We start from the raw sequence: 27,586 nt of genomic DNA on the forward strand, positions 1-27,586 counted from the left end.
AACGAGCATATATTAATGTTGTAATTATATGTGTCTGTGTGTGTGTGTGTGGTTTTGTTTTCTCTATAAAGTCAGACGAGTGTGTGTGTGTAGTTTTGTTTGTTTTCTAAATATATAAAGTCAGAAATAAACCCAAGTAACCCAGCCGCCTGGGCCAGGTGGTATCTGGCCCGCCCCATTCCAGCCTGAACTCCGCCCACCGCGATCCGGAAGCCTCGCGCCCAGCGGGTTGCAGGAAAAACCCGGAGGTGAACGCACGGCTCGGGAGCCTGCGCAGAAGCCGTCGGAGGCGCATGCTCCGTAGCGGTCTCCGCAGCCAGGATTGGCGCCCGCGCGGGCTTTCGAGCCCCGCCCGCAGAGCCCCGCCCGCATAGCCCCACCCCGGTGCGCGGGTATGGCGGCCAGCCTGTGGATGGGCGACGTGAGTGAGGGCGGCCGTCCGGGGTCTGAGGACGAGGAAGCATCTCGGTTTCGCGAGGGAGGAAGGGTCTGAGTGGGAGGGGACTTGGGATCCCAAAAAGGGGAGACGTGTGACGGGGGTTCTTTTTGGTGACACAGAAGCGGGTTCCAGCATCTGAGTGAAGAGGCTGAGTCCGTGAGGCTAGGGGTCCTGGGGCCCCACCTGGGTTCGTGGGAGGCAAAGGTGGTGCTTTGGGGACATAGAATGGGAGGGACCCAAGGACGCGCTGTTCTGGGACCGGCGGAGTGAGGTTTCTAGGTCCAAGGGGAGGCTGCCTAAATGGGGGCAAGCTTGAGCCAAAGGAGCTGCGGTTTCAGGCCGCTCAGTGGAGGCGAACCTCGCCCTTGCTCCCCCAGCGGCGCGTAGCCAGCCCTGGGCTGAACGGGAGGGGCTCTGGAACTCGGAGTGGGAAGCCCGGCCGCCGGCCTGAGCCGCTGTGCTCTTGTTTTTACGCAGCTGGAACCCTACATGGATGAGAACTTCATCTCCAGAGCCTTTGCCACCATGGGAGAGACCGTAATGAGCGTCAAAATTATCCGAAACCGCCTCACTGGGTAAGTCTCATCTCAGGTCTCTCTTAATACATCTCGTTGCAGCTGTCATGTACGAGAATGTAAACATCGTAGTCATGGCTTCTCACTACCCCTAGTAATAGTCACTGTAAAATTATAACAGCTAACATTTTGGGGTCCTAACGAGTGGAAGGATGGCATGTAGCTTAAGGGTAGGACTTGCCAGGTGTGGTGACTCACGCCTGTAATCCCAGCACTTTGGGAGGCTGAGGTGGGCGGATCACCTGAGGTCAGGAGTTTGAGATCAGCCTGGCCAACATGGTGAAACCCCATCTCTACTAAAAATAGAAAAATTAGCCGGGTATGGTGGCAGGCACCTGTAACCCCAGTTACTCGGGAGGCTGAGGCATGAGAATCGGTTGAACCCGGGAGGCGGAGGTTGCAGTGAGCTGAGATTGTGCCACCGTACTCCAGCCTGGACAACGAGAGCAAAACAATCTCTCAAAAAAAACCACAAAAAAACCCGCAGGACTCAAGCGAGACTGGGTTTGAAAGCTATTTCTACTGTATGAACTTGGGTAAGTTACTTAACTGCTCTGTCTCATTCACTTTGAGTATAAAAATGGAAATAATAACAGCACCTACCTCCTAGAGTTATGGTGAGGATTAAATGAGTTAATTCCCATTCATCATTAGGACAGTGTATAGCATATAGCATATGCTCAGTAAGTATAGTCAGATTACGATCTGCTAAGTAATAAGCAGTTTACATCCATTATTTCCTTAAAACCTCAGAAACCTCTGAGGTAGGTAAGTAGTATTATGAAGAGTCTTAATAACTTGAAGAGTTATAATAAATAGCCGGGCGCGGTGGCTCACCCCTCTAATCCCAGCACTTTGGGAGGCGAGAAGGGCAGATCACCTGAGGTCAGGAGTTCGAGACCAGCCTGACCAACATGGAGAAACCCTGTCTCTACTAAAAATACAAAAATTAGCCGGGTGTGGTGGTGCATGCCTGTAATCCCAGCTACCTGGGAGGCTGAGGCAGGAGAATCACTTGAACTTGGGAGGCAGAGGTTGTAGTGAGCCGAGATCCGCCATTGCATTCCAGCCTGGGCAATAAGAGCGAAACTCCACCTGAAAAAAGAAAAAAGTTATCTGTGGAGATACTACTGTGTTCTACTGTTCTAGATTCCTGGCTGAAATAATCCAGATGTAGCCCCTGCTCATGGAGTTTACTACATTCTAGTGGGGAATGAGACAATAAATAAGTAAAGACAACCAAATGCACAATATTTTCAGATAGTGGTGCTCTATTGCCTCCATTTTCTTCTTTCTCTTTGAGGTCTTAGTTTTCCTTAGGGAATTATCAATTTGTCAGTGTTTATCGAGCAGCCACTCTTTTTTTTTTTTTTTGAGACGGAGTCTCTCTCTGTCACTACCCAGGCTGGAGTGCAGTGGCGCGATCTTGGCTCACTGCAAGCTCCGCCTCCTGGGTTCACGCCATTCTCCAAGCAGCTAGTCTTTTCTCGGTACTCCTCTACATGTGGCTTGCTAAAACATCAAATGGTTTAAAAATAGAGATGAGACATTTGAAAGATACTTTGTGTATTCAGAACCCCATTACCTAGGACAATATTTTTCTGACTGGTAGATTATGCCCACCTAAATATTTCTCTTCTTGCTCTTCTAAGCAGAAAACCCCAGATAATCAGCTACTGGTATGAAAATTCATTCTGTAACCTTTCTCCTTTTTTTTAATTTTTTTTTTTGAGACGGAGTCTTGCTCCGTGGCACAGGCTGGTGTGCAGTGGCACGATCTCGGCTCACTGCAAGCTCCGCCTCCCGGGTTCAAGCCAGAAGGTGCCCGCCACCACGCCCGCCTAATTTTTTGTATTTTTAGTAGAGATGGGGTTTCACTATGTTAGTCAGGATGGTCTCGATCTCCTGGCCTCGTGATCTGCCTGCCTCGGCCTCCCAAAGTGCTGGGACTACAGGCATGAGCCACCGCGCCTGGCGAGACTGGACATTTTCTTACGTAACCACAATGCTTATATCACACTAACAAAATTATCAGTGATTCTCTAATACCATATCATAGCAGGTCTACATTTAAATTTTTATAATTGTCACCAAAATATTGATAGTTTTTCATTTATTAGTGAATTATAATTCAATCCAGGAACCTGTATTGCGTTTAGTTCTTCTGAGTCTCTTTTATTTATTTTATTTATTTTTTTTTTTTTGAGACAGAGTCTTGCTCTGTTGCCCAGGCTGGAGTGCAGTGGCGCGATCTCGGCTCACTGCAGCCTCCACCTCCCGGGTTCAAGCGATTCTCCTGCCTCAGCCTCCCGAGTAGCTGGGACTACAGGCGCCCGACACCATGCCTGGCTAATTTTTTGAGTCTCTTTTATTTATTTTTTATTTTTTCTTTTATTTTTATTTTTTTTTGAGACGGAGTCTCGCCCTGTCGCCCAGGCTGGAGTGCAGTGGTGCAATCTTGGCTCACTGCAAGCTCCGCCTCCCGGGTTCACGCCATTCTCCTGCCTCAGCCTCTCCGAGTAGCTGGGACTACAGGCGCCTGCCACCACGCCCGGCTATTTTTTTTTTTGTATTTTTAGTAGAGACGGGGTTTCACCGTGGTCTCGATCTCCTGACCTCGTGATCTGCCCGCCTTGGCCTCCCAAAGTGCTGGGATTACAAGCGTGAGCCACCGCGCCCGGCCACGAGTCTCTTTTAATGTATAAAAGCCAACCTCTTTCTTTCCTCATGCTATTTAACTTTTTAAGGAGGTAAGACTAGTTGTCTTTATAAGAGCCTATATTCTGAGGCCAGGTGCAGTAGCTCATGCCTGTAATCCCAGCACTTTGAGAGGCCAAGGGGGGCAGATCACCTGAGGTCGGGAGTTCAGGACCAGCCTGACCAACATGCAGAAACCCCATCTCTACTAAAAATACAAAATTAGCTGGGCATGGTGGCGCATGCCTGTAATTCCAGCTACTTGGGAGGCTGAGGCAGGAGAATCACTTGAATCTGGGAGGTGGAGGCAGGAGAATTGCTTGAACCCAGGAGGTGGAGGTTGCAGTGAGCCAAGATTGCGTCATTGCACTCCAGCCTGGGCAACAAGAGCAAAACTCGGTCTCAGAAAAAAAAAACAGATCATACATTCTGCATTCATTTGTTTACTTGTGGTGGTTTGCAGTCTATCCCTAAAATTTCCTGGAACTGGTTATTAGATCTAAAGGCTTGATGGGATTGCATAATGCAATTTTGGCAAGAGTATTCACACATGATAAAATGCGTAAATGAATGTTTACTAAGTGAGTCTGGGGCCAGGTGCCTTGGCTCATGCCTATAATCCCGGAACTTTGGGAGGCCGAAGTGGGTGGATCTCCTGAGGTCAGGAGTTCAAGATCAGCCTAGCCAACATGGCAAAATCCCATCTCTACTAAAAATACAAAAATTAGCCAGGCATGGTGGTGGATACCTGTAATTCCAAGTATTCATGAGGCTGAGGCAGGATAATTGCTTGAACCTGAGAGGCAGAGGTTATAGTGAGCTGAGATCGAGATGATATCCATCTCATAAATAAATACAGATAAACGAATCTTGGACTGGCCCAGATGGGCAATCCTTATATTCAGGTTTGTAAATTAGGTCTGAGCTAGGGTATGGCAAGGAACAAAAACAGTGTTGACTCAGATTAGAAAAACATTTCTTTCTCCCTTCAAGGCTAAGACTCATCTTGAGCTCTTTTTTTTTTTTTTTTTTTTTTTTTTTTTAAACAGTCTCAAACCAGCCTGTTGCTCAGGCTGGAGCAGTGTGGCATGATCTTGGCTCACTGCAACCTCCACCTCCTGGGTTACAGCAATTCTCCTGCCTCAGCCTCCCGAGTAAGCTGGGACTACAGGTGTGTGCCACCATGCCCAGCCAATTTTTGTATTTTTAGTAGAGATGGTGTTTCAGCATGTTGACCAGACTGGTCTCCTGACCTTCAGTGATCCGCCTGCCTTGGCCTCCCAAACTGTTGGGATTATAGGCGTGAGCCATCGCGCCTGGCCTCATCTTGAGCCATTTTATCTTTAACCATTTTCTTTCTCTATTTGCTTTTTTTCCAGGATCCCAGCTGGCTACTGCTTTGTAGAATTCGCAGATTTGGCCACAGCTGAGAAGTGTTTGCATAAAATTAATGGGAAACCCCTTCCAGGAGCCACACCTGTAAGGACATTTAGATAATGATGATGTTGCCATTATTATTGTCATTGCTTACTACCATCTATTGAATCCCTACTGTATACTTACTTAATCCTGTAACATCCCTACTGTATACTTACTTAATCCTGTAACAACCCTTTACAGTAGGCATTGTTATCTTTGTAGGCCCAGGAAACTGAAGCTCAGGGAATTGAAATAACTTGCGCAAGGCAACACAGGTAGTCAATGGCAGAGCCAGAATTCAGACTGAAGATTGGTTGCCTCCCAAATTCATGCCTTTCCATTCTGCATCGCTGCCTCCCATAACCGAAGACTTGAAACTCTAGACCTCTTGCCTGATTGGGAAACTAGAATAGGCTGGCAGCAGCAAGGACACATTTCAAGAGAGTTGCATTCTGCTCTTCCCACAGTTACTTAGCTTACAGCTGCACCAGCTGGCACACCTGGGCTCATAGAACCATGGAGCTGGCAGTGCCCTTAGCGGTCATCCGTGCAACCCCCTCATTTTATACAGGAGAAAAAGCTGAGGCTTAGAGAGGGGGAGATGTTTTGGCCAAGGTAATTTATTTCAGTTTTTTTCAAATATTGTTCAACTCTTGAAACACCTTTCTCTGTTTTAGTTTGTTTGTTTTTAAACTTCCAGGCGAAACGTTTTAAACTGAACTATGCCACTTATGGGAAACAACCAGATAACAGGTAGGTACAAAGTCATGTCTAGACAGACATAAGATGTGTCACTGTGCCCGTCACTGCCATATAGGAGGAGGGGAGCCAGTTTGGCTGCACTTGGTCCCCTCCTGAAGGACGACGCCCTTCTCCCTGCCTTGCTGGTGGACCTTCCTGGTGTGCTTCATGCAAGACCCTGGCTTTTCTGTATTTGGTCCCTGCCCCTGGCTTCCTACCCTCCTACTCCTCACAGTATTGAAGTTTCATTCAATAAGAATTGCCTTGTTAGCCAGGTGCAGCGGCTTATGCTTGTAATCCCAGCACTTTGGGAGGCCGAAACAGGCAGATTGCCTGAGCGTAGGAGTTCAAGAATAGCCTGGGCAACGTGGAAAAACCCCGTATCTACAAAAAATACAAAAATGGCCGGGTGTGGTGGCTCACGCCTGTAATCCCAGTACTTTGGGAGGCCAAGGTGGGCGGATCACAAGGTCAGGAGATCAAGATCATCCTGGCTAACATGGTGAAAGCCCATCTCTACTAAAAATACAAAAAATTAGCTGGGCGTGGCGGTGGGCGCCTGTAGTCCCAGCTACTCAGGAGGTTGAGGCAGGAGGCTCACCTGAGCCCAGGGAGGGCTACAATGATCAAGGCTACTGTGAGCTGTGATCGTGCCACTGCACTCCAGCCTGGGCAACAGAGTGAGACCCTGTCTTAGAAACCCAATGAATTGACCTGTTACAGCAACATAAATTGATTGGAATTTCAGGTTGCCATTTGAAAGCATTAAAACGGTGTACCAAAAGCTTAAAAAACATTTATATGCATTAACCCTATAATTCTACTTTTCAGTATTTATTCATGGACGTGTGCAAAGATTAGCCTCAGATGTATTCATTGAAGTATTGTGTATAATAGCTAAAGTTGAGGAAACCCAAATAACCTAATAGTAGGGAAGTGATTAAATTATGGTCATTAGTTAGGATGCGGTATATCCACTAACAAGTCATGTTGCAGTATACTGACATATCAAGATGTTGGCAATATGTTGAAAGTGAAAAAAAATACTAGAAACAAAATACGGTGGATCGTATTTTTAGAAGAAAAGCCATAAGAAAAGAAGACAAAAGTATACATATCAAAGCATTTATTGTGATTGTCTTCAAATGGTTGGGTTATAGCAATTTTATTTTTCTTTGCACTTTTGTGTATTCTTTTTTATTTTTTTGCAGACGGAGTCTCACTCTGTTGCCCAGGCTGGAGTGCAGTGGCACGATCTCGGCTCACTGCAAACTCAGCCTCCCAGGTTGACGCTGTTCTCCTGCCTCACCCTCCCGAGTAGCTGGGACTACAGGTGCCCACCACCATGCCCGGCTAAATTTTTTGTATTTTTAATAGAGACGGGGTTTCACCGTGTTAGCCAGGATGGTCTCGATCTCCTGATGATCCACCCACCTCAGCCTCCCGAAGTGCTGGGATTACAGGCGTGAGCCATTGCGCCTGGGCTGTGCTTTTGTGTATTCTTTTTTTTTTTAAGATGGAATCTCACTCTGTCGCCCAAGCTGGAGTGCAGTGGCGTGATCTTGGCTCACTGCAATCTTTGCCGCCTGGGTTCAAGCAATTCTCCTGCCTCAGCCTCCCGAGTAGCTGGGATTACAGGCACCTGCCAATTCGCCCAGTTAATTTTTATATTTTTAGTAGAGATGGGGTTTCACCCTCTTGGTCAGGCTGGTTTTGAACTCTTGACCTTGTGATCCATCTGCCTCGGTCTCCCAAAGTGCTGGGATTACAGGCGTGAGCCACTGCGCCTGGCCTTGTGTATTCTTATTGTGCAAGGAATATGTATCATACTTGAAATAAGATAATAACAAAGGTAGGCCGGGTGCGGTGGCTCACGCCTGTAATCCCAGCACTTTGGGAGATCGAGGCGGGTGGATCACCTGAGGTCGGGAGTTCGAGATCAGCCTGGCCAACATGGTGAAACCCCGTCTCTACTAAAAATACAAAAAATTAGTTGGGTGTAGTGGCGGGCACCTGTAATCCCAGCTACTTGGGAGGCTGAGGCAGGAGAATCGCTTGAACCCTAGAAGCAGAGGTTGCAGTGAGCTGAGATTGCGCCACTTCACTCCAGCCTGGGGGACAGAGCGAGACTCCATCTCAAAAAAAAAACAAAAGAAATCAGCTGGGCGTAGTGGCATGTGCCTGTAGTCCCAGCTACTTGGGCGGCTGAGGCAAGAGAATTGCTTAAACCCAGGAGGCAGAGGTTGCAGTGAGCCGAGATCACACCACTGCACTCCAGCCTGGGTGATAGAGTGAGACTCCATGTCAACAAAAAGAAAAAAAAAAATAACAAAGGTTTTTATGTTCGTTTATTTTTTGAATAGAATTGACCTCCTATAACAGGAGTTGGTAAATTTTGGCCTGATTTGTATCACCCACAAGCTCGCAGTGGTTTAAGAGGTTGGGTATGGTAGCTCACACCCGTAATCCCAGCACTTTGGGAGGCTGAGGCAGGTGGATCATTTGAGGTCAGGAATTTGAGACCAGCATGGCCAACTTGGCGTAACCGCGTCTCTGCTAAAAATACAAAAGATTAGCCGGGCGTGGTGGTGCGCACCTGTTATCCCAGCTGCTCGGCAGGCTAAGATGTGAGAATCACTTGAACCTGGGAGACAAGTTGAAGTGACCCCAGATCGCACCACTGCACTCCAGCCTGGGCAACAAGAGCAAAACTCCATCTCAAAAAAAAAAAAGATTGAGGATTTAATTTTCGCTAGGCTTTATGTCCTTAGAAGATAAGATCTAGTTCTTTTTTTTTCTGTCTTTTAACATTTATGTTTAAAATATACAAGGAATGCAGAATGCATTATTATGCAGTTTTATCTTTTGAGTGCCTTAGAGGTGCACTTCCGACCCCATCCACACATCTGCACTCATGTAATACTTGAAGTCAGACAAGCTCTGTGGAGTGGGTGAGGGATTTGGGGCAGGGACTATTTCCATAACTCTTCTGCCAGGACTGCTCTAATGAAACAAAGTAGGGGCTGGTTAAGTAGATCCATCAAATGTGTTCCTTAAGGGGCCTGGGAGAGGTTTACCTCGAATATGCAAAAGAGCTCTTCAGAGCAGAGGTTTTGGTCTTTGCCTCTGAATCTTCTTGTTCTCTCTCCTCAGCCCTGAGTATTCCCTCTTTGTGGGGGACCTGACCCCGGACGTGGATGACGGCATGCTGTATGAATTCTTCGTCAAAGTCTACCCCTCCTGTCGGGGAGGCAAAGTGGTTTTGGACCAGACAGGCGTGTCTAAGTAAGGCCTTACTTGTTACTGATGCTTCACTGTGTTAGTTTCAGCATTTCTCTCCTGAGTGGAGGTGTTTTAGAAAGGCCCTGCAGCATGGCAGTTAAGACCACAAGCTCTGGAGCCAAACTGCCTAGTTCAAATCCCAGCTCCAATACAAGTGACGGAGAATGCCAGTATTGTAGCATTGAGGCTCCGTGACCCGTACAGCCCCATCTGTAAAATGGAGCTGATTAATAATAGCTGCTTGTAGGGTTGATGTAAGGATTAAAGGATATAATATAAGTAAGTCACATTTGAAATGCTTTATAGGTGTTTGCTGTTTTGCTTGTTATTGTTACTGAGCCTTTCAGTGTAGTTAGAAGTGTTCCACTTCAGGCTGGGCGTGGTGTCTCATGCCTGTAATCCTAACACTTTGAGAGGCCGAGGTGGGTGGATTGCGTGAGTTTAGGAGTTTGAGACCAGCCTAGGCAACATGGTGAAATGCAGTCTCTATTAAAATACCAAAAATGAGCCAGGTGTGGTGGTGCACCTGTAGTCCTAGCTACTTGGGAGGCTGAGGTAGGATAATTGCTTGAACCTGGAAGGCGGAGGTTGCAATGAGCCAAGATTGTGCCACTGCACTCCAGCTTGGGCGACAGAGCGAGACTCTGTCTCCATAAAAAAAAAAAAAAAAAAAGTTGGCCCGGCGTGGTAGCTCATGCCTGTAATCCCAGCACTTTGGAAGGCTGAGGTGGATGGATCACCTGAGGTCAGGAGTTTGAAACCAGCCTAGCTAACGTGGCAAAACCCCGTCTGTACTAAAAAATTACAAAAGTTAGCCGGGCATGGTGGCACGCGCCTATAGTCCCAGCTACTTGGGAGGCTGAGGCAGAATTGCTTGAATCCGGGAGGCAGAGGTTGCAGTGAGCTGAGATCACGCAACTGTGCTCCAGCCTGGGTAACAGAGCGAGATTCCGTCTCAAAAAAACAAAAAAAAGAAAAGAGAAAAATGGAAATCGAAGAACCTCAAGAAAGGCTCATTCTTGGTCAGCATAGTAGTTACATGCTCAGGCTTTGAGAGTGCAACAGGTGTGGCTTTGAATCGTGCTTCTGCCATGACTTTGGGCAAGTTGTTAAATCTCACTAAACTGGTTACCTCTTCAGTAAATGTGGATACCACCTTCATGGAATTATTAGACAGTTTGATGAGATCACCCTGAGAAAATGGTCAGCACAGGCTGGGTGCGGTGGCTCACGCCTGTAATCCCAGCACTTCGGGAGACAGAGGCGGGCGGATCACCTGAGGTCAGGAGTTCAAGACCAACTTGGCCAACATGGTGAAGCCCTGTCTCTACTAAAAATACAAAAATTAACCAGGCATGGTGGTGCGTGCCTGTAGTCACAGCTGCTCGGGAGGCTGAAGCAGGAGAATCGCTTCAACCTGGGAGGCGGAGGTTGCAGTGAGCCGAGATCATGCCAGTGCACTCCAGCCTGGGAGACAGAGCGAGACTCCATCTCAAACAAAAAAAAAGAGCCGGGCGTGGTGGCTGACACTTATAATCCCAGCACTTTGGGAGGCAGAGGCGGATGGATCACCTGAGGTCAGGAGTTTGAGACCAGCCTGGCCAACATAGTGAAACCCTGTCTCTACTTTAAAAAAAATACAGGCCAGGTGTGGTGGCTCATGCTTGTAATCCCAGCACTTTGGGAGGCCGAGGCAGGCGGATCATGAGGTCAGAAGATGGAGACCATCCTGGCTAACACGATGAAACCCCGTCTCTACTAAAAAAATACAAAAAATCAGCTGGGCGTGGTGGCAGGTGCCTGTAATCCCAGCTACTCTGGAGGCTGAGGCAGGAGAATGGCGTGAACATGGGAGGCGGAGCTTGCAGTGAGCCGAGATGTGCCACTGCATTCCAGCCTGGGCAATAGAGTGAGACTCCGTCTCAAAAAATAAAAAAATAAAAAAAAATTAGCTGCGTTTGGTGGCAGGCACCTGTAACTCCAGCTACTAGGGAGGCTGAGGCAGGAGAATTGCTTGAACCCAGAAAGCAGAGGTTGCAGTGAGCCGAGATCACACCATTGCACTCCAGCCTGGGCAACAAGAGTGAAACTCCATCTCAAAAAAAAAAAAAAAAAGAAAATGCTCAGCACAGTGCTAGGGAAATAAATACTTATTAAACGTTAGCTTGCATTAATTTATCCCCCTGCTAGACTTTGAGCTCAGGAGAGCAGGAACGTTGTCTTTCTGTGACTGCTGCATCCTGTGCGTAGCGCAGTGCCTGGCATACAGGGCAGACTGTAAATATTTGCTGAATTCTATTAGTTACTTTCCAGCAGGGTGTCGGGGAAGCTCCTATTTGGGAATGTTCCCCAGGGGTGAAGGTGTCGAGGAGGATGGTGAACTGAATGTGGGAATTCCTGCAGATCTTAGAATCGTCTGTACTTGGATCTTGACACTATGTGGACACCTGTTGATGGGACTCTCCTTTCTTCCTCTAGTTTATTTATTTATTTATTTATTTATTTTTATTTTTTTTTTTTTTTTGAGACGGAGTCTCGCTCTGTCGCCCAGGCTGGAGTGCAGTGGCGCGATCTCGGCTCACTGCAAGCTCCGCCTCCTGGGTTCACGCCATTCTCCTGCCTCAGCCTCCCAAGTAGCTGGGACTACAGGCGCCTGCTACCACGCCCGGCTAATTTTTTGTATTTTTAGTAGAGACAGGGTTTCACTGTGTTAGCCAGGATGGTCTCGATCTCCTGACCTCATGATCCACCTGCCTCGGCCTCCCAAAGTGCTGGGATTACAGGCGTGAGCCACCGCGCCCAGCCTCTTCCTCTAGTTTAATGGATTCTCTCTCTCTCTCTTCTCAGCCTCTTTTCCTTTCTACATTCCTGCCCACCTTCTTATCCTTACTTCTTTTTCATGTGTCCATTCTTAGAGTTTCATCACATTTGTGATCTAAATTGTATATTTTTTTCATGCAGGGGTTATGGTTTTGTGAAATTCACAGATGAACTGGAACAGAAGCGAGCCCTGACGGAGTGCCAGGGAGCAGTGGGACTGGGGTCTAAGCCTGTGCGGCTGAGCGTGGCAATCCCTAAAGCGTGAGTCCTGCAGGGAAGGTAGAGAGACTCTAGACTCCCCGCCAGACACTCCTCTTTTGTTTGCTGAGAATCAGGGCATCCATACGCCGGATGGGAGGCTGAAGGGGGATCTAATTCAAGTCACAAGTACTGAATGCTTGCTGTTGGCCGGGCCGTGAGTGCTGGAGTTGAACTAGCCCCACTCCTGCAGAAACTTACAGCTGAGGATAGAGTATGATTTGGAAAGGCTGATGCATTCAGACATTACTGGTGACAGCATTGGAAAAGCTGTTTGGCTGTCCATACCTGATGTCCCTGTTCTTTGCCCAGTAGTCCCACTGTTGGGAACTTACTCATAGAATTAATAAGATTTGAACAAACGGAAAAAATTACTTCCAGTTTTAGCCTTATTTATATTAATGAAACTACAACCCTCCTGTGAGTGTTCTATGCTGTGGGAATGGATAAGAATTAGTATTCCAGACACTTGGCCAGGCGCAGTGGCTCACGCCTGTAACCCCAGGACTTTGGGAGGCTGAGGTGGGCGGATCACCTGAGGTCGGGAGTTCGAGATCAGCCTGGCCAACATGGCAAAACCTCATCTCTACTAAAAATACAAAAATTAGCCGGTCATGGTGGTGCATGCCTGTAGGCCCAAGAACTCGGGAGGCTGAGGCAGGAGAATCGCTTGAACCCGGGAGGTGGAGGTTGCAGTGAGCCCAGATGGCGTCAGTGCACTCTGGCTTGGGCGACAGAGCAAGACTCCATCTCCAATAAAAAAGAAAAATATTCCAGACACTCTACAGGACATTATATACTTCACTATTATACCTGTCATGCTGGGTAGAAAATCTTCTTCCCTTACAACTCCAAACTTTTCTCTGAATAGGATTTTTTGTTTGTTTGTTTTTTTCCCTGAGACAGGGTGTCAAAGTCACCCAGGCTGGAGATCATGGCTCACTGCAGCCCCGACCTCCCCAGGCTCAGGGGATCCTCCCGTCTCAGCCTTCTGATTAGGTGGTACTACAGGTGCACACCACCATGCTTGGCAAATTTCTGTATTTTTTGTAGAGATAGGGTCTTGCTTTGTTGTTGCCCAGGCTGGTCTCGAATTCCTGGGCTCAAGCAGTCTGCCCACCTTGGCCTACAAAAGTGTTGGGATTACAGGCGTAAGCCATTGTGCCTGGCCAGATCTTTTATCCTTTAGCCAAATTAATGATTTTCAACTGGAGCGATTTTGCCTCCCAGGGGACATTTACAGCATCTGGAGACATTTTTGGTTTTCACAACCAAGGATGTACTAATGGCACCTAGTAGGTATCGGCCAAGGTTACTGTTAAACATCCTGCAATTCACAGGACAGCCTCCCACCCCTCCATGTCAATAGATCCAGGGCTGAGAAACGCTGAACTAAACTCTACCCTAAGAGTAGTTGAATTATTATTATTATTTTTTTTTTTTTTTGAGATGGAGTCTTGCTCTGTTGCCCATGCTGGAGTGCAGTGGTGTGATCTTGACTCACTTCAGCTTCCACCTCCCGGGTTCAGGCGATTCTCCTGCCTCAGCCTCCCGAGCAGCTGGGACGACAGGCGTGTGCCACCAAGCCCAGCTAATTTTTGTATTTTTAGTAGAGACGGGGTTTCACATGTTGACCAGGCTGGTCTTGAACTTCTGAGCTCAGGTGATCTGCCTGCCTTGGCCTCTCAAAGTGCTGGGATTACAGGTGTGAGCCACTGCGCCCGGCCAAATGGCCATGTTTTTGAAAGCAATGATTTAGGGGTTCTTTGTGGTTTAACTGTGTTTAATACATTGAAGATCAGGCTTAGTGACTTCCCCCAAAAATGTTATTTGTTGTAAAGTATTATATAAAAACATTAAATTAGCTGGGCTTGGTGTGCTCCTCTAGTCCCAGCTGCTCTGGTGGCTGAAGTGGGAGAATTGATTGAGCCTAGGAGTTCAAGGTTACAATGAGCTATGATCACTCCACTGCACTCCAGCCCAGGCAACAGAGTGAGACCCTGTCTCTTAAAAAACAAAATAGGCCGGGCGCAGTGGCTCACGCCTGTAATCCCAGCACTTTGGGAGACCGAGGCGGGTGGATCACAAGGTCAGGAGATAGAGACCATCCTTGCTAACATGGTGAAACCCCGTCTCTACTAAAAATACAAAAAATTAGCCAGGCGTGGTGGCGGACACCTGTAATCCCAGCTACTCAGAGAGGCTGAGGCAGGAGAATGGCATGAACCGGGGAGGCAGAGCTTGCAGTGAGCCGAGATTGTGCCACTGCACTCCAGCCTGGGCAACAGAGCGAGACTCCATCTCAAAAAAAAAGGACAGGTGCGGTGGCTCACGCCTGGAATCCCAGCACTTTGGGAGGCTGAGGCGGGTGGATCACGAGGTCAGGAGATTGAGACCATCCTGGCTAACATGTTGAAACCCCGTCTCTACTAAAAATAAAAAAAAAAAAAAAATTAGCCGGCCGTGGTGGTGGGCGCCTATAGTCCCAGCTACTTGGGAGACTGAAGCAGGAGAATGGCATGAACCCGGGAGGCGGAGGTTGCAGTGAGCCGAGATCGCGCCACTGCACTCCAGCCTGGGCGACAGAGCGAGACTCCGTCTCAAAAAACAACAAAAACAAAAGGCGGGGTGCCGTGGCTCGTGCCTTGTAATCCCAGCACTTTCGGAGGCCGAGACGGGCGGATCACGAGGTCAGGAGATCAAGACCATCCTGGCTAACACGGTGAAACCCCGTCTGTACTAAAAATACAAAAAATTAGCCGGGTGCGGTGGCAGGCGCCTGTCCTCCCAGCTACTCGGAGGCTGAGGCAAGAGAATGGCGTGAACCCGGGAGGCGGAGCTTGCAGTGACCCGAGGTCGCAGCACTGCACTCCAGCCTGGGCGACAGAGCGAGACTCCGTCTCAAAAAAAAAAAAAAAAAAGACTACCCTGGCCAACATGGTGAAACCCCATCTCTGCTAAAAGTACAAAAATTAGCCGGGTCTCCCAGGGTCAAGCAATTCTCCTTCCTTAGCCTCCCAAGTGGCTGGGATTATAGGCGTGAGCTACCACGTCTGTCCATCGTTTCTTTTCTTTTTTTTTTTGAAACAGAGTTTCACTTTTATTGCCCAGACTGGAGTCCAGTGGCACAATCTAGGCTCATTGCAACCTCTGTCTCCCAGGTTCAAGCAATTCTCCTGCCTCAGCCTCACAAGCAGCTGGGATTACAGACGCGCCATCCCACCCAGCTAATTTTTTGTATTTTTTGTAGAGATGGGGTTTCACCATGTTGTCCAGGCTGGTCTTGGAACTCCTGACCTCAGGTGACCCACCTGCCTCCACCTCCCAAAGTGTTGGGATTACAGGTGTGAGCCACCGCACCCAGCCCTTTTTTTTTTATTTTTATTTATTTTATTATTATTTATTTTATTATTATTTTTATATATTTTTTAATTTTTTTTTTTTTTCTTTAAGACGGAGTTTTGCTCTGTCACCCAGGCTGGAGTGCAGTGGTGCGATCTCGGCTCACTGCGAGCTCCGCCTCCCGGGTTCACGCCATTCTTCTGCCTCAGCCTCTCCGAGTAGCTGGGACTACAGGCGCCTGCCACCATGCCCGGCTAATTTTTTTGTATTTTTAGTAGAGACGGGGTTTCACCGTGGTCTCGATCTCCTGACCTCGTGATCCGCCTGCCTCGGCCTCCCAAAGTGCTGGGATTACAAGCGTGAGGCACCGCGCCCGGCCTTTTTTTTTTTTAAACAGTATATCCTTTTGCCAGTCCTGACATAGTTTGTTAAGAGAGACACACCTATCCATTAAAACCTCCTGTATTAAAAGCGTGGTCTCTGGAGCCATACTCGCATATTAGCTGTGTGACTTTGGACAAATTACTTAACCTCTCTGTTCCTCAGTTTCCTTATCGGTAAAATAGGAATAATGATACACTTATTGCATATGGTTGTTTTGAGGATTAAAAGAGTTAATTGGTGGCTGGGCTCCCAGCACTTTGGGAGGCTGAGGCAGGTGGATCACGAGGTCAGGCTGGTCTCGATCTCGTGATCACGAGGTGAGGAGATCGAGACCAGCCTGACTAATGTGGTGAAACCCTGTCTCTACTAAAAATACAAAATTAGCTGGGCATGGTGGCACACGCCTATAATCCCAGCTACTTGGGAGGCTGAGGCAGAGTTGCTTGAACCCAGGAGGCAGAGGTTGCAGTGAGCTGAGATCACGCCCCTGTACTCCAGCCTGGGCAACAGAGCAAGACTCTGTCTCAAGGAAAAAAAAAAAGTTAATTGGTATAAAGCACTTAAAATAGTCTCTGGCCACATAGGCAGTGTTGTGGAAATGTTTGCTTACACTTATTTTTGTTTCTGTCTTCATTTAAGGAGCCGTGTAAAGCCAGTGGAATACAGTCAGATGTACAGTTATAGCTACAACCAGTATTATCAGCAGTACCAGAACTACTATGCTCAGTGGGGCTATGACCAGAACACAGGCAGCTACAGCTACAGTTACCCCCAGTATGGCTATACCCAGAGCACCATGCAGGTAACCATGGCCTGGCAAGACTGGTCCCCTGGGGTTGTGTTTCTCCTCTAGAAACCGGTCATTCTCTAGGACGGGATTGGTAAGGACAGGGGCTTGGGCTTCAGAAAAAATAGGGAAAGTTGAAGCAGTCCAGTTCCTCTTGTTAAAAATAAGCCACTGTGGGTCGGGCACAGTGGCTCACACCTGTAATCCTAGCACTTTGAGAGGCCGAGGCAGGTGGGTCACCTGAGGTCAGGAGTTCAAAACCAGCCTGGCCAACATGGTGAAACCCCGTCTCTGCTGAAAATACAAAAAATTAGCTGGGCATAGTGGCAGGCGCCTATAATCCCAGCTACTCAGGAGGCTGAGGCAGAAGAATCGCTTGAAACTGGGATGCGGGTGTTGCCGTGAGCCGAGGTCACGCTACTGCACTCTAGTCTGGGTGACAGAGCTAGACTCTACCTCAAAAAAAATAAAAAATAAAAAATGTAAGCCACTGTGGTCCTGGGCCGGGATTTCACCATGCCCCTAACCCACGTCTCTGGTCTCTTGGCAGACATATGAAGAAGTTGGAGATGATGCATTGGAAGGTAAGAGTTCATGCATTCCTTACTCTGTCAGCCATTATCAGGTGACTGCTGTGGCTGGCACTGTGCTCTCAGCTAGAGGGAAGACAAGATAAATTCTGCCCTGGAAGAACTTACATTCTGGTTAGAGAGCCAGACAGATGTGTAATCATGGTAGGATGTGTCGAGTGTTACCCAGAGGTGTGATCCCAGAGAGCCTAGGACAGGCAGCTCCGGGGGAGCCCATCACCCCCTTGACATGTGGCATTCTATCCTGGTATGTGGGCCTCTAATGATAATACTGTTACCCTTTTTTTTTTTTTTTTTTTGAGATAGAGTTTCACTCTTGTTGCCCAGGCTGGAGTGCAATGGCACGACCTCAGTTCACCACAACCTCCACCTCCCAGGTTCAAGCAATTTCTCCTGCCTCAGCCTCCGGAGTAGCTAGGATTACGGGCATGCACCACCATGCTCAGCTAATTGTTTTGTATTTTTAGTAGAGCCAGGGTTTCTCCATGTTGGCTTGGCTGGTCTCAAACTCTCAGCCTTAGGTGATCCACCCGCCTCAGCCTCCCAAAGTGCTGGGATTACAGGCATGAGCCACTGTGCCTGGCCGATAATACTGTTACCTTTTATTTGTTTGACTGTTTGTAAAACTCATTTTTTGTTTCTTTTATTTTTTTCCTGTTTTTCAGTATATTTTAAATGACATATTTTCCTGATTTTTAAGTCATCGTTAGGATGGAAAATTTGGAAAATATAGAAGTATAATGAAACTGAAAATCACCCCATATCCTACAACATAGTAATAGCCATTATTAATTTTTTCTTTCTTTTTTTTTTTTTTGAGACAGAGTCTTGCTGTGTCACCCAGGCTGGAATGCAGTGGCATAATCTCACCTCACTGCAACCTCTGCCTCCTGGGTGCAAGTGATTCTCCTGCCTCAGCCTCCTGAGTAGCTGGGATTACAGGCAGGCACCACCACGCTCAGCTAATTTTCGTATTTTTAGTAGAGACGGGGTTTCAGCATGTTGGTCAGGCTGGTCTTGAACTCCTGACCTCAGGTGATCCTCCCGCCTCAGCCTCCCAAAGTGCTTTGATTACAGGCATGAGCCACTGTGCCCGGCCAAGTATTTATAGTTTTCATTGAATTTCACAGAAGAAAAAGGAAAGTAAAACTGAAAGCCAAGCATGGTGGCCTGTGGTTCCAGCTACTTGGGGGAGGCTGAGGCAGGAGGATTGCTTGAACCCAGGAGGTTGAGGCTTCAGTGAGCTGTGACTACAGTTGTGCCCCACCATACCTGGCTATTTTTTTCTATTTTTTTTTTTTTTTGTAGAGGCAGGGTTTCACCATGTTGCCCAGGCTGGTCTTGAACTCCTAGGTTCAAGTGATCTGCCCACCTCGGCCTTCCAAAGTGCTGGCATTATAGGCATGAGCCACTGCGCCTGGCCAAAACTTTTTTTGAGGTACAAAAAGACTCAAAGTTTGAAATCTATTTTGAGAATTCTTCTTCAAGAGAAAGTCATAGGGAAAATGTTTTCTGTCAAGAAAATGTTTGTTAAAGGAAACAGATCCCTTTTAGGGCATGAACAGACTAGTCTAGTTCGTAACATTTTAAAGCACTTTCTTGTGTCCTCTCATGTGATGCCAACCGTAGTGACCTTGTGGGGTGGGCTGGGAAGGACATAGGAGCTCCACTTCACAGATGGGGAACTAGTGGCCCGGAAAGCCCAAGTGATCTGCTGAGGGTCACACGGTGTGGGGCAAAGTCAGGACAGTCCGGGCTTTCTATACCCAAGTCTCTAGTTGTTCCCCCCGGGAGACATTGCCTTCTTTCTAGAGATAATTAGCCTCATTACAATATCCGTAGATAAGTCCTTAGAATTTTCCAGTCTCTTTTTCTCTTTTTCATCCTTTTTTTTTCTTTCTTTTTCTTTCTTTTTCTTGAGATAGAGTCTTGCTCTGTCACCAGGCTGGAGTGCAGTGGCACGATCTCGACCCACTGTAGCCTCCGCCTCGCAGGTTCAAGCGATTCCCCTGCTTCATCCTCCTGAATAGCTGGGACTACAGATGCGCGCCACCACGCCCAGCTAATTTTTATATTTTTAGTAAAGATGGGGTTTCACCATGTTGGCCAGGATGGTCTCAATCTTTTGACCTCGTGATCTACCCGCCTCTGTCTCCCAATGCTGGGATTACAGGTGTGAACCACTGCACCAGGCCCAATTTTTTTTTTTTTTTTTTTTTTTTTTTTTGAGATGGAGTTTTGTTCTTGTTGCCCAGGCTGGAGTGCAATGGCACACGATCTCAGGTCACTGCAACCTCTGCCTCCTGGGTTCAAGCAATTCTCCTGCCTCAGCCTCCCAAGTAGCTGGGATTACAGGCATCCGCCACCACGCCCAGCTAATTTTCTTTTTTTTTTTTTTTTTTTTTTTTTTTTTTGAGACAGAGTCTTGCTCTGTCGCCCAGGCTGGAGTGCAGTGGCATCTCACATGACCAGCTAATTTTCTATTTCTATTTTTCTAACCCGATAAAGATGGGGTTTCTATGTTGGTCAGGCTGGTCTCAATCTTCTGACCTCAGGTGGTCCGCCCACCTTGGCCTCCCAAAGTGCTGGGATTACAGGCTTGAGCCACCACGCCTGGCTTTTTTTTTTTTTTGAGATAGAGTCTTTGCTCTGTCGCCAGGCTGGAGTGCAGTGGTGCCATCTCTGTTCACTGCAACCTCTGCCTCCCGGGTTCAAGTGATTCTCCTGCCTCAGCCTCCCGAGTAGCTGGGACTACAGGCATGCACCGCCATACCCAGCTAATTTTTTGTATTTGAGTAGAGATGGCGTTTCACCATGTTGGCCAGGATGGTCTCGATCTCTTGACCTTGTGATCTGCCTGCCTCGGCCTCCCAAAGTGCTGGGATTATAGGCATGAGCCACAGTGCCCAGCTTTTTTTTTTTTTTTTCTTTTTTTTTTGAGACAGGGTGTCACTTTGTTGCCCAGACTTGAGATCAGTGATGTGAACATGCCTCACTGCAGCCTCTACCTCCTAGGCTCAAGTGATCCTCCTGCCTCAGCCTCCCTAGTAGCTGGCACTACAGACACAGGTCACCATGCCCAACTAATTTTTTTTTTTTTTTTTTTTTTTGAGACGGCATCTGGCTCTGTTGCCTAGGCTGGAGTGCGATGGCATGATCTCAGCTCACTGCAACCTCCGCCTCCTGGGTTCAAGCAATTCTCCTGCCTCAGCCTCCCAAGTATCTGGGATTACAGGTGCCTGCCACCACGCCCAGCTAATTTTTCTATTTTTAGTAGAGACAGGGTTTCACCATGTTGGCCAGGATGGTCTCGATCTCTTGACCTTGTGATCCGCCTGCCTTGGCCTCCCAAAGTGCTGGGATTACAGGCGTGAGCCACCGCGCCCGGCCGAGACGGAGTTTTGCTCTTGTTACCCAGGCTGGAATGCAATGTTGCCATCTCGGCTCACCGCAACCTCCGCCTCCTGGGTTCAAGCAATTCTCCTGCCTCTGCCTCCTGAGTAGCTGGGATTATAGGCATGTGCCACCATGCCCGGCTCATTTTGTATTTTTAGTAGAGATGGGATTTCTCCATGTTGGTCAGGCTGGTCTTGAACTCCCGACCTCTGGTGATCTGCCCGCTTTGACCTGCCAAAGTGCTGAGATTATGGGCATGAGCCACTGTGCAAAAAAAAAATTTTAATAGTATTTTACCACCAGGCACAGTGGTGCGTGCCTGTAATCTCAGTACTTTGGGAGGCTAAGGCGGGAGGATCACTTTAATCTAAGAGTTCAAGGCTGCTGTGAGCTGTCAGTGCGCCACTGTACTCCAGCCTGTGTGCCAGAGCAAGACCGTTTCTCTAAAGTACATACACACACACACACACATACATACAGGACTTGGTCTTTCAGCTCCTGTATTTGACTGTAGTTGTTCCACTAGGCAGTTACTGTCAGTTCTTGAGACCATGCTGTGGACTTAATAACTTTGATCAGACCTTCTAAACCCAAATTTGAGGTGAGGACCAGACCAAAAAATCTAGGATACATGATGGCTAGAGACACAGGTGTAGCTTTTAGTAGATGCAGGGTAACAGCTGCCATTTTTCCATTCTCTAGATAACATTATCCTATTTTCATCTTCCCCAGAACCCTGCAAGGCAGTGGTTTCACTTCCTAAAAGAAGAAACTGGCAGGATAGGGACCTTACCATAGAACAGAGTTCTGGGAGAAGGGAACTGAACCAGGTCCCTTGCAGCTGTCCCTAGACTTCCCTGACCCCATCCTTGCTTGCTTTCCAGACCCCATGCCACAGCTGGATGTGACTGAGGCCAACAAGGAGTTCATGGAACAGAGCGAGGAGCTGTATGACGCTCTGATGGACTGTCACTGGCAGCCCCTGGACACAGTGTCTTCAGAGATCCCTGCCATGATGTAGCCAGGCCAAAGGGCAAGCCAGTCTGCACGATGTGAGGGAGATGAGAGACTCCTTTTTAAAATTATGAAGCCTTTTTGGAAATATGATTTGTAAGATTTTAATGACTGTTTCTGGAGATCATGAATGTTTCTACAACACTGCTGCATTCTTCTAACCGTTTGAAGACCAAGGGAACAACTTTTGGTTTCCTTTACAGGAATCCTTTGTCCAGGTAGTTACCCACTCCTGGACATAGGACAGTTTGGGATTACCCAAAACTGGGATGAGCAGCTTGGGATAATTCACACGCTAAAGCCTGAGTTCAAGGTTTCTCAGTTGACAGGTAGGTATGTGGTTCTGTGGAGTATTTGTAGTACCTGCCATATTTGAGTCCTAACTTGGTGCAAGTCTGGCAGCTAGGTAGAAAGGGCACTCTAGCAGGTGTGGGAGGAGCACACCCCAGGAGGCACAATGTGGTGGGGTGTGATGGAACAGGGCAGTTGGCCTAAGAATTAGTACTTGCTCTAATAATGGGTTTCGCCTATTTTCATGAGTTGCAGCATCTGCATATACAAGGCCTGGATCACTTTAGGATCAATATTTTGATATGGGAGAAGGCAGCTCAGAAAGGATTAAGGAAGATAGCTCAAAGCCAAAGGAGACCTCCACGTGAACTTTTATACTGCTCACTTCTGTTTCCCAAGTAAATGGGGAAACTGTCCAACCTTGTCACGTGTTGGGGCTTACTGCTTGAGGCAAAGCATTCATCCTGGATCATAAAAAAATCTCCTCTTCAAGGGCGGGGCATGGTGGCTCACTTTGGAAGGTAGATTGCTTGAGCTCGGAAGAGACCAGAATGGTCTCTACAAAAAAATACAAACACAAATATACTTGTATTAGTCTTTATTCTTCTTCTATTGATTGCCTCTGAAGTTCAGTAGCACATTGCATAATTTTTGGCATTAGCGTGCTGTTGTTTCTACCTAAAATGGCTGGGGTCTTGCCTTCTGCTTCCCATAGAGATTGTCCTGCAAAAGAAGTGTAAGCCATTGTGTTTGTTAGTAATTCCCAGATTTCCACCACCCAGGCATTTTCCTAGGAGCTGGTCTCAGTCCCATATCCGCATTTCTCATCCATGGATGTCCACTCAGATTAGGTTTCATCCTGGACCAGTCATTCTAAATAGTGTGTGTGCTACGTGGAACCCCTTGTTTCTACCCCACTCCCAACTCTCCCTGACGCTGAAAGACGTTGAAGTCCTACCAAAGAATGCATCATGAGCTCCAGCCACCACTGGACATTTGTGGCTACCAGGCCTTGTGGCCCATGGTGCCTTCAATGCATTTTTTTTTTTTTTTGAGACGGAGTCTTGCTCTGTTGCCCAGGCTGGAGTGCAGTGGCACCATCTCGGCTCACTGCAAGCTCCGCCTCCTGGGTTCACACCATTCTCCTGCCTCAGCAGGGATTACAGGCATATGCCACCATGCCCAGCTAGTTTTTTGTATTTTTTCAGTAGAGACAGAGTTTCACCATGTTAGCCAGGATGGTCTCGATCTCCTGACCTTGTGATCCACCTGCCTCGGCCTCCCAAAGTGCTGGGATTACAGGCGTGAGCCACCGTGCCTGGCCTCTTCAATGCATTTTAAGGTGGGCAAATCATGTTCTAACCATCTTTGCCCTCTGGTAATGAACAGCTAACAGGGCACACGAGGAAGGCCAAATGTAAATGTTACTAAGATGCTAAGATTTTCTGGCCCGGCACAGTGGTTCATACCTGTGATCCCAGCACTTTGGTAGGCCAAGGCAGGCAGATCACTTGGGGTCAGGAGTTCAAGACTGCCCTGGGCAACGTGGTGAAACCCTGTCTCTACTAAAAATACAAAAATTAGCCAGACATAGTGGTGCATTATTATAGTCCCAGCTACTCAGGGGGCGGAGGCAGGAGAATCACTTGAACCTGGGAGGCAGTGAGCCAAGACTGAGCCACTGCACTCCAGCCTGGGTGACAGAAAGACCCTGTCTCAAAAAAAAGCTGTAACTTTGACACAGACCTAAGCAACCTTGTAGTTCTATTAGGTTGACTACTTAGGACAGGATCCCCGACAGCGAGCACTACCTGCAGCTACACTCCAAGCTGTGAAAAGCTTTGGGTAGTCACTAACTTACCCAACTCCACAGGTCCAGCCACAAATGAGGACAGCTTTACATGTAACATGAATCTAAAAGAAAAAAACACCACCCTTAAGAGGCAAGGAAGCCATGACAGATCCCTCCCAAATGCAGTAATAGGTCAGCTATTACTATACCAACCTCCAGAGCTTCACACACATCCTTCCCTTAGCCTAAGATTATACTTCATTTTACAATTTCAGAGATCCAACCATCTCTGAACCTGTCTGAAACTAGCCCACATGCCATATACCAGATTACAACATTTAGGCCAGCTTCACTATTACTTTTCCTCCTTTTACGACCACCAAGACCAGTGTTCAGATCCGATGGGAAAGGGATCAGGAGGATTAAGCTGTGTTCCACATCAACTTTACCTTAAAGCACAGCTCCAGAAACAAGCTCACCTCCTCAGTATCACACACTGCCAGGAAACTTGGGGGCAACCTGCAGAACAAAAAGCTTAGTGTGAAAACTAAACTGGCCAGGAGCGGTGGCTCATGCCTGTAATCCCAGCACTTTGGGAGGAGAGGCCGAGGCGGGCCACGTGAGGTCGGGAGTTCAATCTAGCCAACATGGTGAAAACCATCTCTACTAAAAATACAATTAGCTGGGTGTGATGGCAGGCACCTGTAATCCCAGCTACTCGGGAGGATGAGGCAGGAGAGTCGCTTGAACCCGGGAGGCAGAGGTTGCCGTGAGCCAAGATCATGCCACTGCACTCCAGCCTGGGTGACAGAGCAAGACTCCGTCTCAAAAAAAAAAAAAAAAAAAAAAAAAAAAAAATACACCCATCTACATTGGAAGTTGACACATGGAAGGCTTCCAGCCCTGGTCCTGAAACATTATAGGAAAGCCGAGTGGCAGCTTGCAGGTATGGTACTGACCTGTGCTGTCAAAGTCTTTCCAGGTTGCTCTTGCATGCAGTTGGAGATCCCGTGGCTATGACCAGCCACAGCCCTTGGAAACATGCTATTCTGTCCCACCAGGCAGCCCCCAGTCAGTCTCCAAAAGAAACCTACCAGGTCCCCTGCATTTCATCACTGTCATGACCCCGGGAGTCCTCGATCACCAGAAGAATCACCTTCTGTCATCTTAAGAGTCTGCATCTGGACAGCAAAATGAGAACAACTCACATGAACAATTTTATGGTTCCCATCATTTGGTCCTCAGAATGATACAAATCTGACCAGCCGTTGGTCCCAATACTGATGCCTTAAGCTATCAGTTAAGCTGTGTCACATCCCAGCTGGATTTTCCCAGTACAAGTCTTATGCCGGTTAACTGTACATGCAAACCCCCAACTGTTCTGCTGTTCTGTGGAAACAAGCCCATTTTGATAAAGGTCTCTGGCTACAGCTGAAAGATGGCAGGTACAATGGAACTGTATTTTCCCAAAATGTTGCAGATCAGTTACAACAAACAGAACGGCGACCGTCAAGGAAAACTGTCACTCTGGGCTCCTTTTTGACCACAGCAGCTATGCGGAAGCAGCTGTAGCTTCGATAAGGGCCAAGGGGCAATTTAGATCCCAGGGCGGCCGCCTAAAGCCTCACCTGTCTATCATTACTACCTGCTTAAGTACGCCGGGATCTCTGTAGACTGTCAGTCATCCTGTAGGCCCCACCGCCCACGCTGTGCCAGTATCTGGTGTGCTTTTTCTCAATCTTGATGGGACCGTTTTAACCGCCTATTACAAGTAAGAGGTTTAGACCGATTAAGTTACTTGCTGAAGGTCGCTTAGTCACTTAGCGAGGCTGAAAGCAACAAGCTGGGATGCATGCAAGGGTCTGAATGCCTAAAACCCGTCCTTCTGAAAACCGTGTCGACCAGGGCGACCTCCAGAGGCCTCGCGCGTAGTCACCAGTCCCAAAATCACCTAGCTGGTAACTGTCACAGATTCACCTGGAGGCCATCCTGACACCGGCTTGCGGCCTCCCCCAAATTAAGACACTTCAGGCCCAGGGCTTCTTCCCCGCGTCCCCCGGAAGACCGGTTCCCAAACCCCCACCCCTTCCATAAACCCGGCCGCCTGCGGGCAACGCTCACCTGTCAGCCCAGAGCGCAGCGTTGCGCAGGCCGAAGCGAGAGAAGGGCGCGCGGCCCCCGCCCCTCTCACTGCCGAGGGGGCCTTCCGGAGCTCGGGCCCACCGGGTGGCAAGGCCCGGCCCCTCCGTGCCACGTACACCACCATCTCGAGGCCGTGGGAGAAAAACTCGGCGAGTGCGGGCCGGCAGCAGCGACTAGCAGGGAACGGCCCGCAGGAAAGCAGGCAGAGGTCTGCAGCTAAAACACAACAGCAGCGCTGCGGCGGGGAGAAAGGACACTGAAGCCGAGAGCAAGAGCTTATATAGGCCGCCCCTCGCGGCCACGCCCGACGCTAAGCCGCGCGCTTGGCGCACAGCTACCTGGGAGTTGTAGTTCGCTTGCCCCGGCGTTGTCCGCGCGTCACCTTCCCAGCCCTACGCGCGTGTCCATCCCGAGCCCCCGAAGCGAGAACCGCCAGAGGCTTTCCTCCGAGCGGGAAGAAGCACCTTCACCTTTCAGTGCCCGGCGCTGGGCCCACGCAGGAAGCCGACCCGCCTTGGCCTCTGGAGTTGTCTCTGGGATGTCTTTCAAAGTCTGGAAATGAACCCCGTGTGCTGGGAAAGGGCTCGGGCTCCGCTCGGAGCTCAGTGGGCGTGCGAGCCAGCAGCGCCTGAGTGGGTTTCGGGGAGGGGGTCATACTCCCCGAAAGGGGATTGCTTTATTCAAGGCTTGTCTCTTCCACTAATATGTAATTTTACTGAGCGCGTTTTATTTTAACTGTGTCTGATTATCTGATCTAGTTTTCATAAAAACCCTGTGTACGCTCTGTGGACAAATAAGGAAACTTAAGAATGGATCACAGCTATCGCAAGCGAAGAGAGGACTGGAATTTGGAGCCCACCCCAGGCACCACACATGGCGCAATGTTTTGTCCATGGAATGAATAAGCTTCAGTATGAAAACTTAGTGGTGATTGCCGAGAATTAAACACCCATCCTGTGCCTAATCTATTAATTTTTATTCTTACATACACTTTTTTATTTGAGACAGGGTCTTGTTCTGTTGCCCAGGTTGGAGTGCAGCGGCGTGATCAAGGCTTATTGCAGCCTCGACCAACTGGGCTCAAGCAATTCTCCCACCTCAGCCTCCCAGGTAGATGGGACTACAGGTGCGGGCCAACTTTCCTTGCTTACACTTTAAAAAGTAGGTACTACTGCCGGGCGCGGTGGCTCACGCCTGTAATCCCAGCACTTTGGGAGGCCTAGGCGGGTGGATCACGAGGTCAGGAGATCGAGACCATCCTGGCTAACACGGCAAAACCCGGTCTCTACTAAAAAAAATACAAAAAAAAAAATTAGCCGGGCGTGGTGGCGGGCGCCTGTAGTCCCAGCTACTCGGGAGGCTGAGGCAGAAGGATGGCGTGAACCCGGGAGGCGGAGCTTGCAGAGAGCCGAGATCGTGTCACTGCACTCCAGCATGGGCGACAGAGGGAGACTCTGTCTCAAAAAAAAAAAAAAAAACAAAAGGAGGTACTACTTTAGCAGGTCATGGGGGCGCATGGCTGTGGTCCTGGACTCCTCTCTTTCTCTCACATCACATGTCCAAGCCATCAGCAACTCCTGTGTGCTCTACCTTTAAAATGTATCAATAATCTGTTTC

General features: G+C 48.4%; 1 protein-coding gene, 4 non-coding genes and 1 pseudogene across 6 annotated transcripts; 1 reads left to right on the forward strand and 5 right to left on the reverse strand.

The window, feature by feature from the left end:
* The first annotated feature begins 306 nt into the window (after positions 1 to 306).
* Positions 307 to 22,623, forward strand: TRNAU1AP (tRNA selenocysteine 1 associated protein 1). The gene is made up of 9 exons (XM_003271711.3): positions 307 to 421; positions 917 to 1,014; positions 5,091 to 5,190; positions 5,831 to 5,883; positions 9,025 to 9,156; positions 12,115 to 12,234; positions 16,597 to 16,759; positions 17,295 to 17,328; positions 21,615 to 22,623. Exons 1-9 carry the CDS (start codon positions 395 to 397, stop codon positions 21,749 to 21,751), a joined length of 864 nt encoding a protein of 287 aa, XP_003271759.1. The 5' UTR covers positions 307 to 394; the 3' UTR covers positions 21,752 to 22,623.
* Positions 22,617 to 26,997, reverse strand: LOC105738057 (annotated as a pseudogene). The gene is made up of 5 exons (XR_004028442.1): positions 25,949 to 26,997; positions 24,922 to 25,008; positions 24,277 to 24,346; positions 23,897 to 23,949; positions 22,617 to 22,758 (listed from the first exon to the last, which is right to left on the reverse strand). The product of XR_004028442.1 is annotated as a putative uncharacterized protein SNHG12 (transcript).
* LOC115833122 lies at positions 22,831 to 22,904 on the reverse strand. Its single transcript, XR_004028563.1, has one exon. It is a non-coding gene; the product is annotated as a small nucleolar RNA SNORD99 (small nucleolar RNA).
* LOC115833113 lies at positions 24,121 to 24,250 on the reverse strand. Its single transcript, XR_004028554.1, has one exon. It is a non-coding gene; the product is annotated as a small nucleolar RNA SNORA61 (small nucleolar RNA).
* Positions 24,743 to 24,874, reverse strand: LOC115833112. The gene has a single exon (XR_004028553.1). It is a non-coding gene; the product is annotated as a small nucleolar RNA SNORA44 (small nucleolar RNA).
* On the reverse strand, positions 25,282 to 25,416 carry LOC115833110. Its single transcript, XR_004028551.1, has one exon. It is a non-coding gene; the product is annotated as a small nucleolar RNA SNORA16B/SNORA16A family (small nucleolar RNA).
* Positions 26,998 to 27,586: the final 589 nt, after the last annotated feature.

This window comes from Nomascus leucogenys, chromosome 24 (genome assembly GCF_006542625.1).
Source record: "Nomascus leucogenys isolate Asia chromosome 24, Asia_NLE_v1, whole genome shotgun sequence".
Taxonomy (NCBI): Eukaryota; Metazoa; Chordata; class Mammalia; order Primates; family Hylobatidae; genus Nomascus; species Nomascus leucogenys.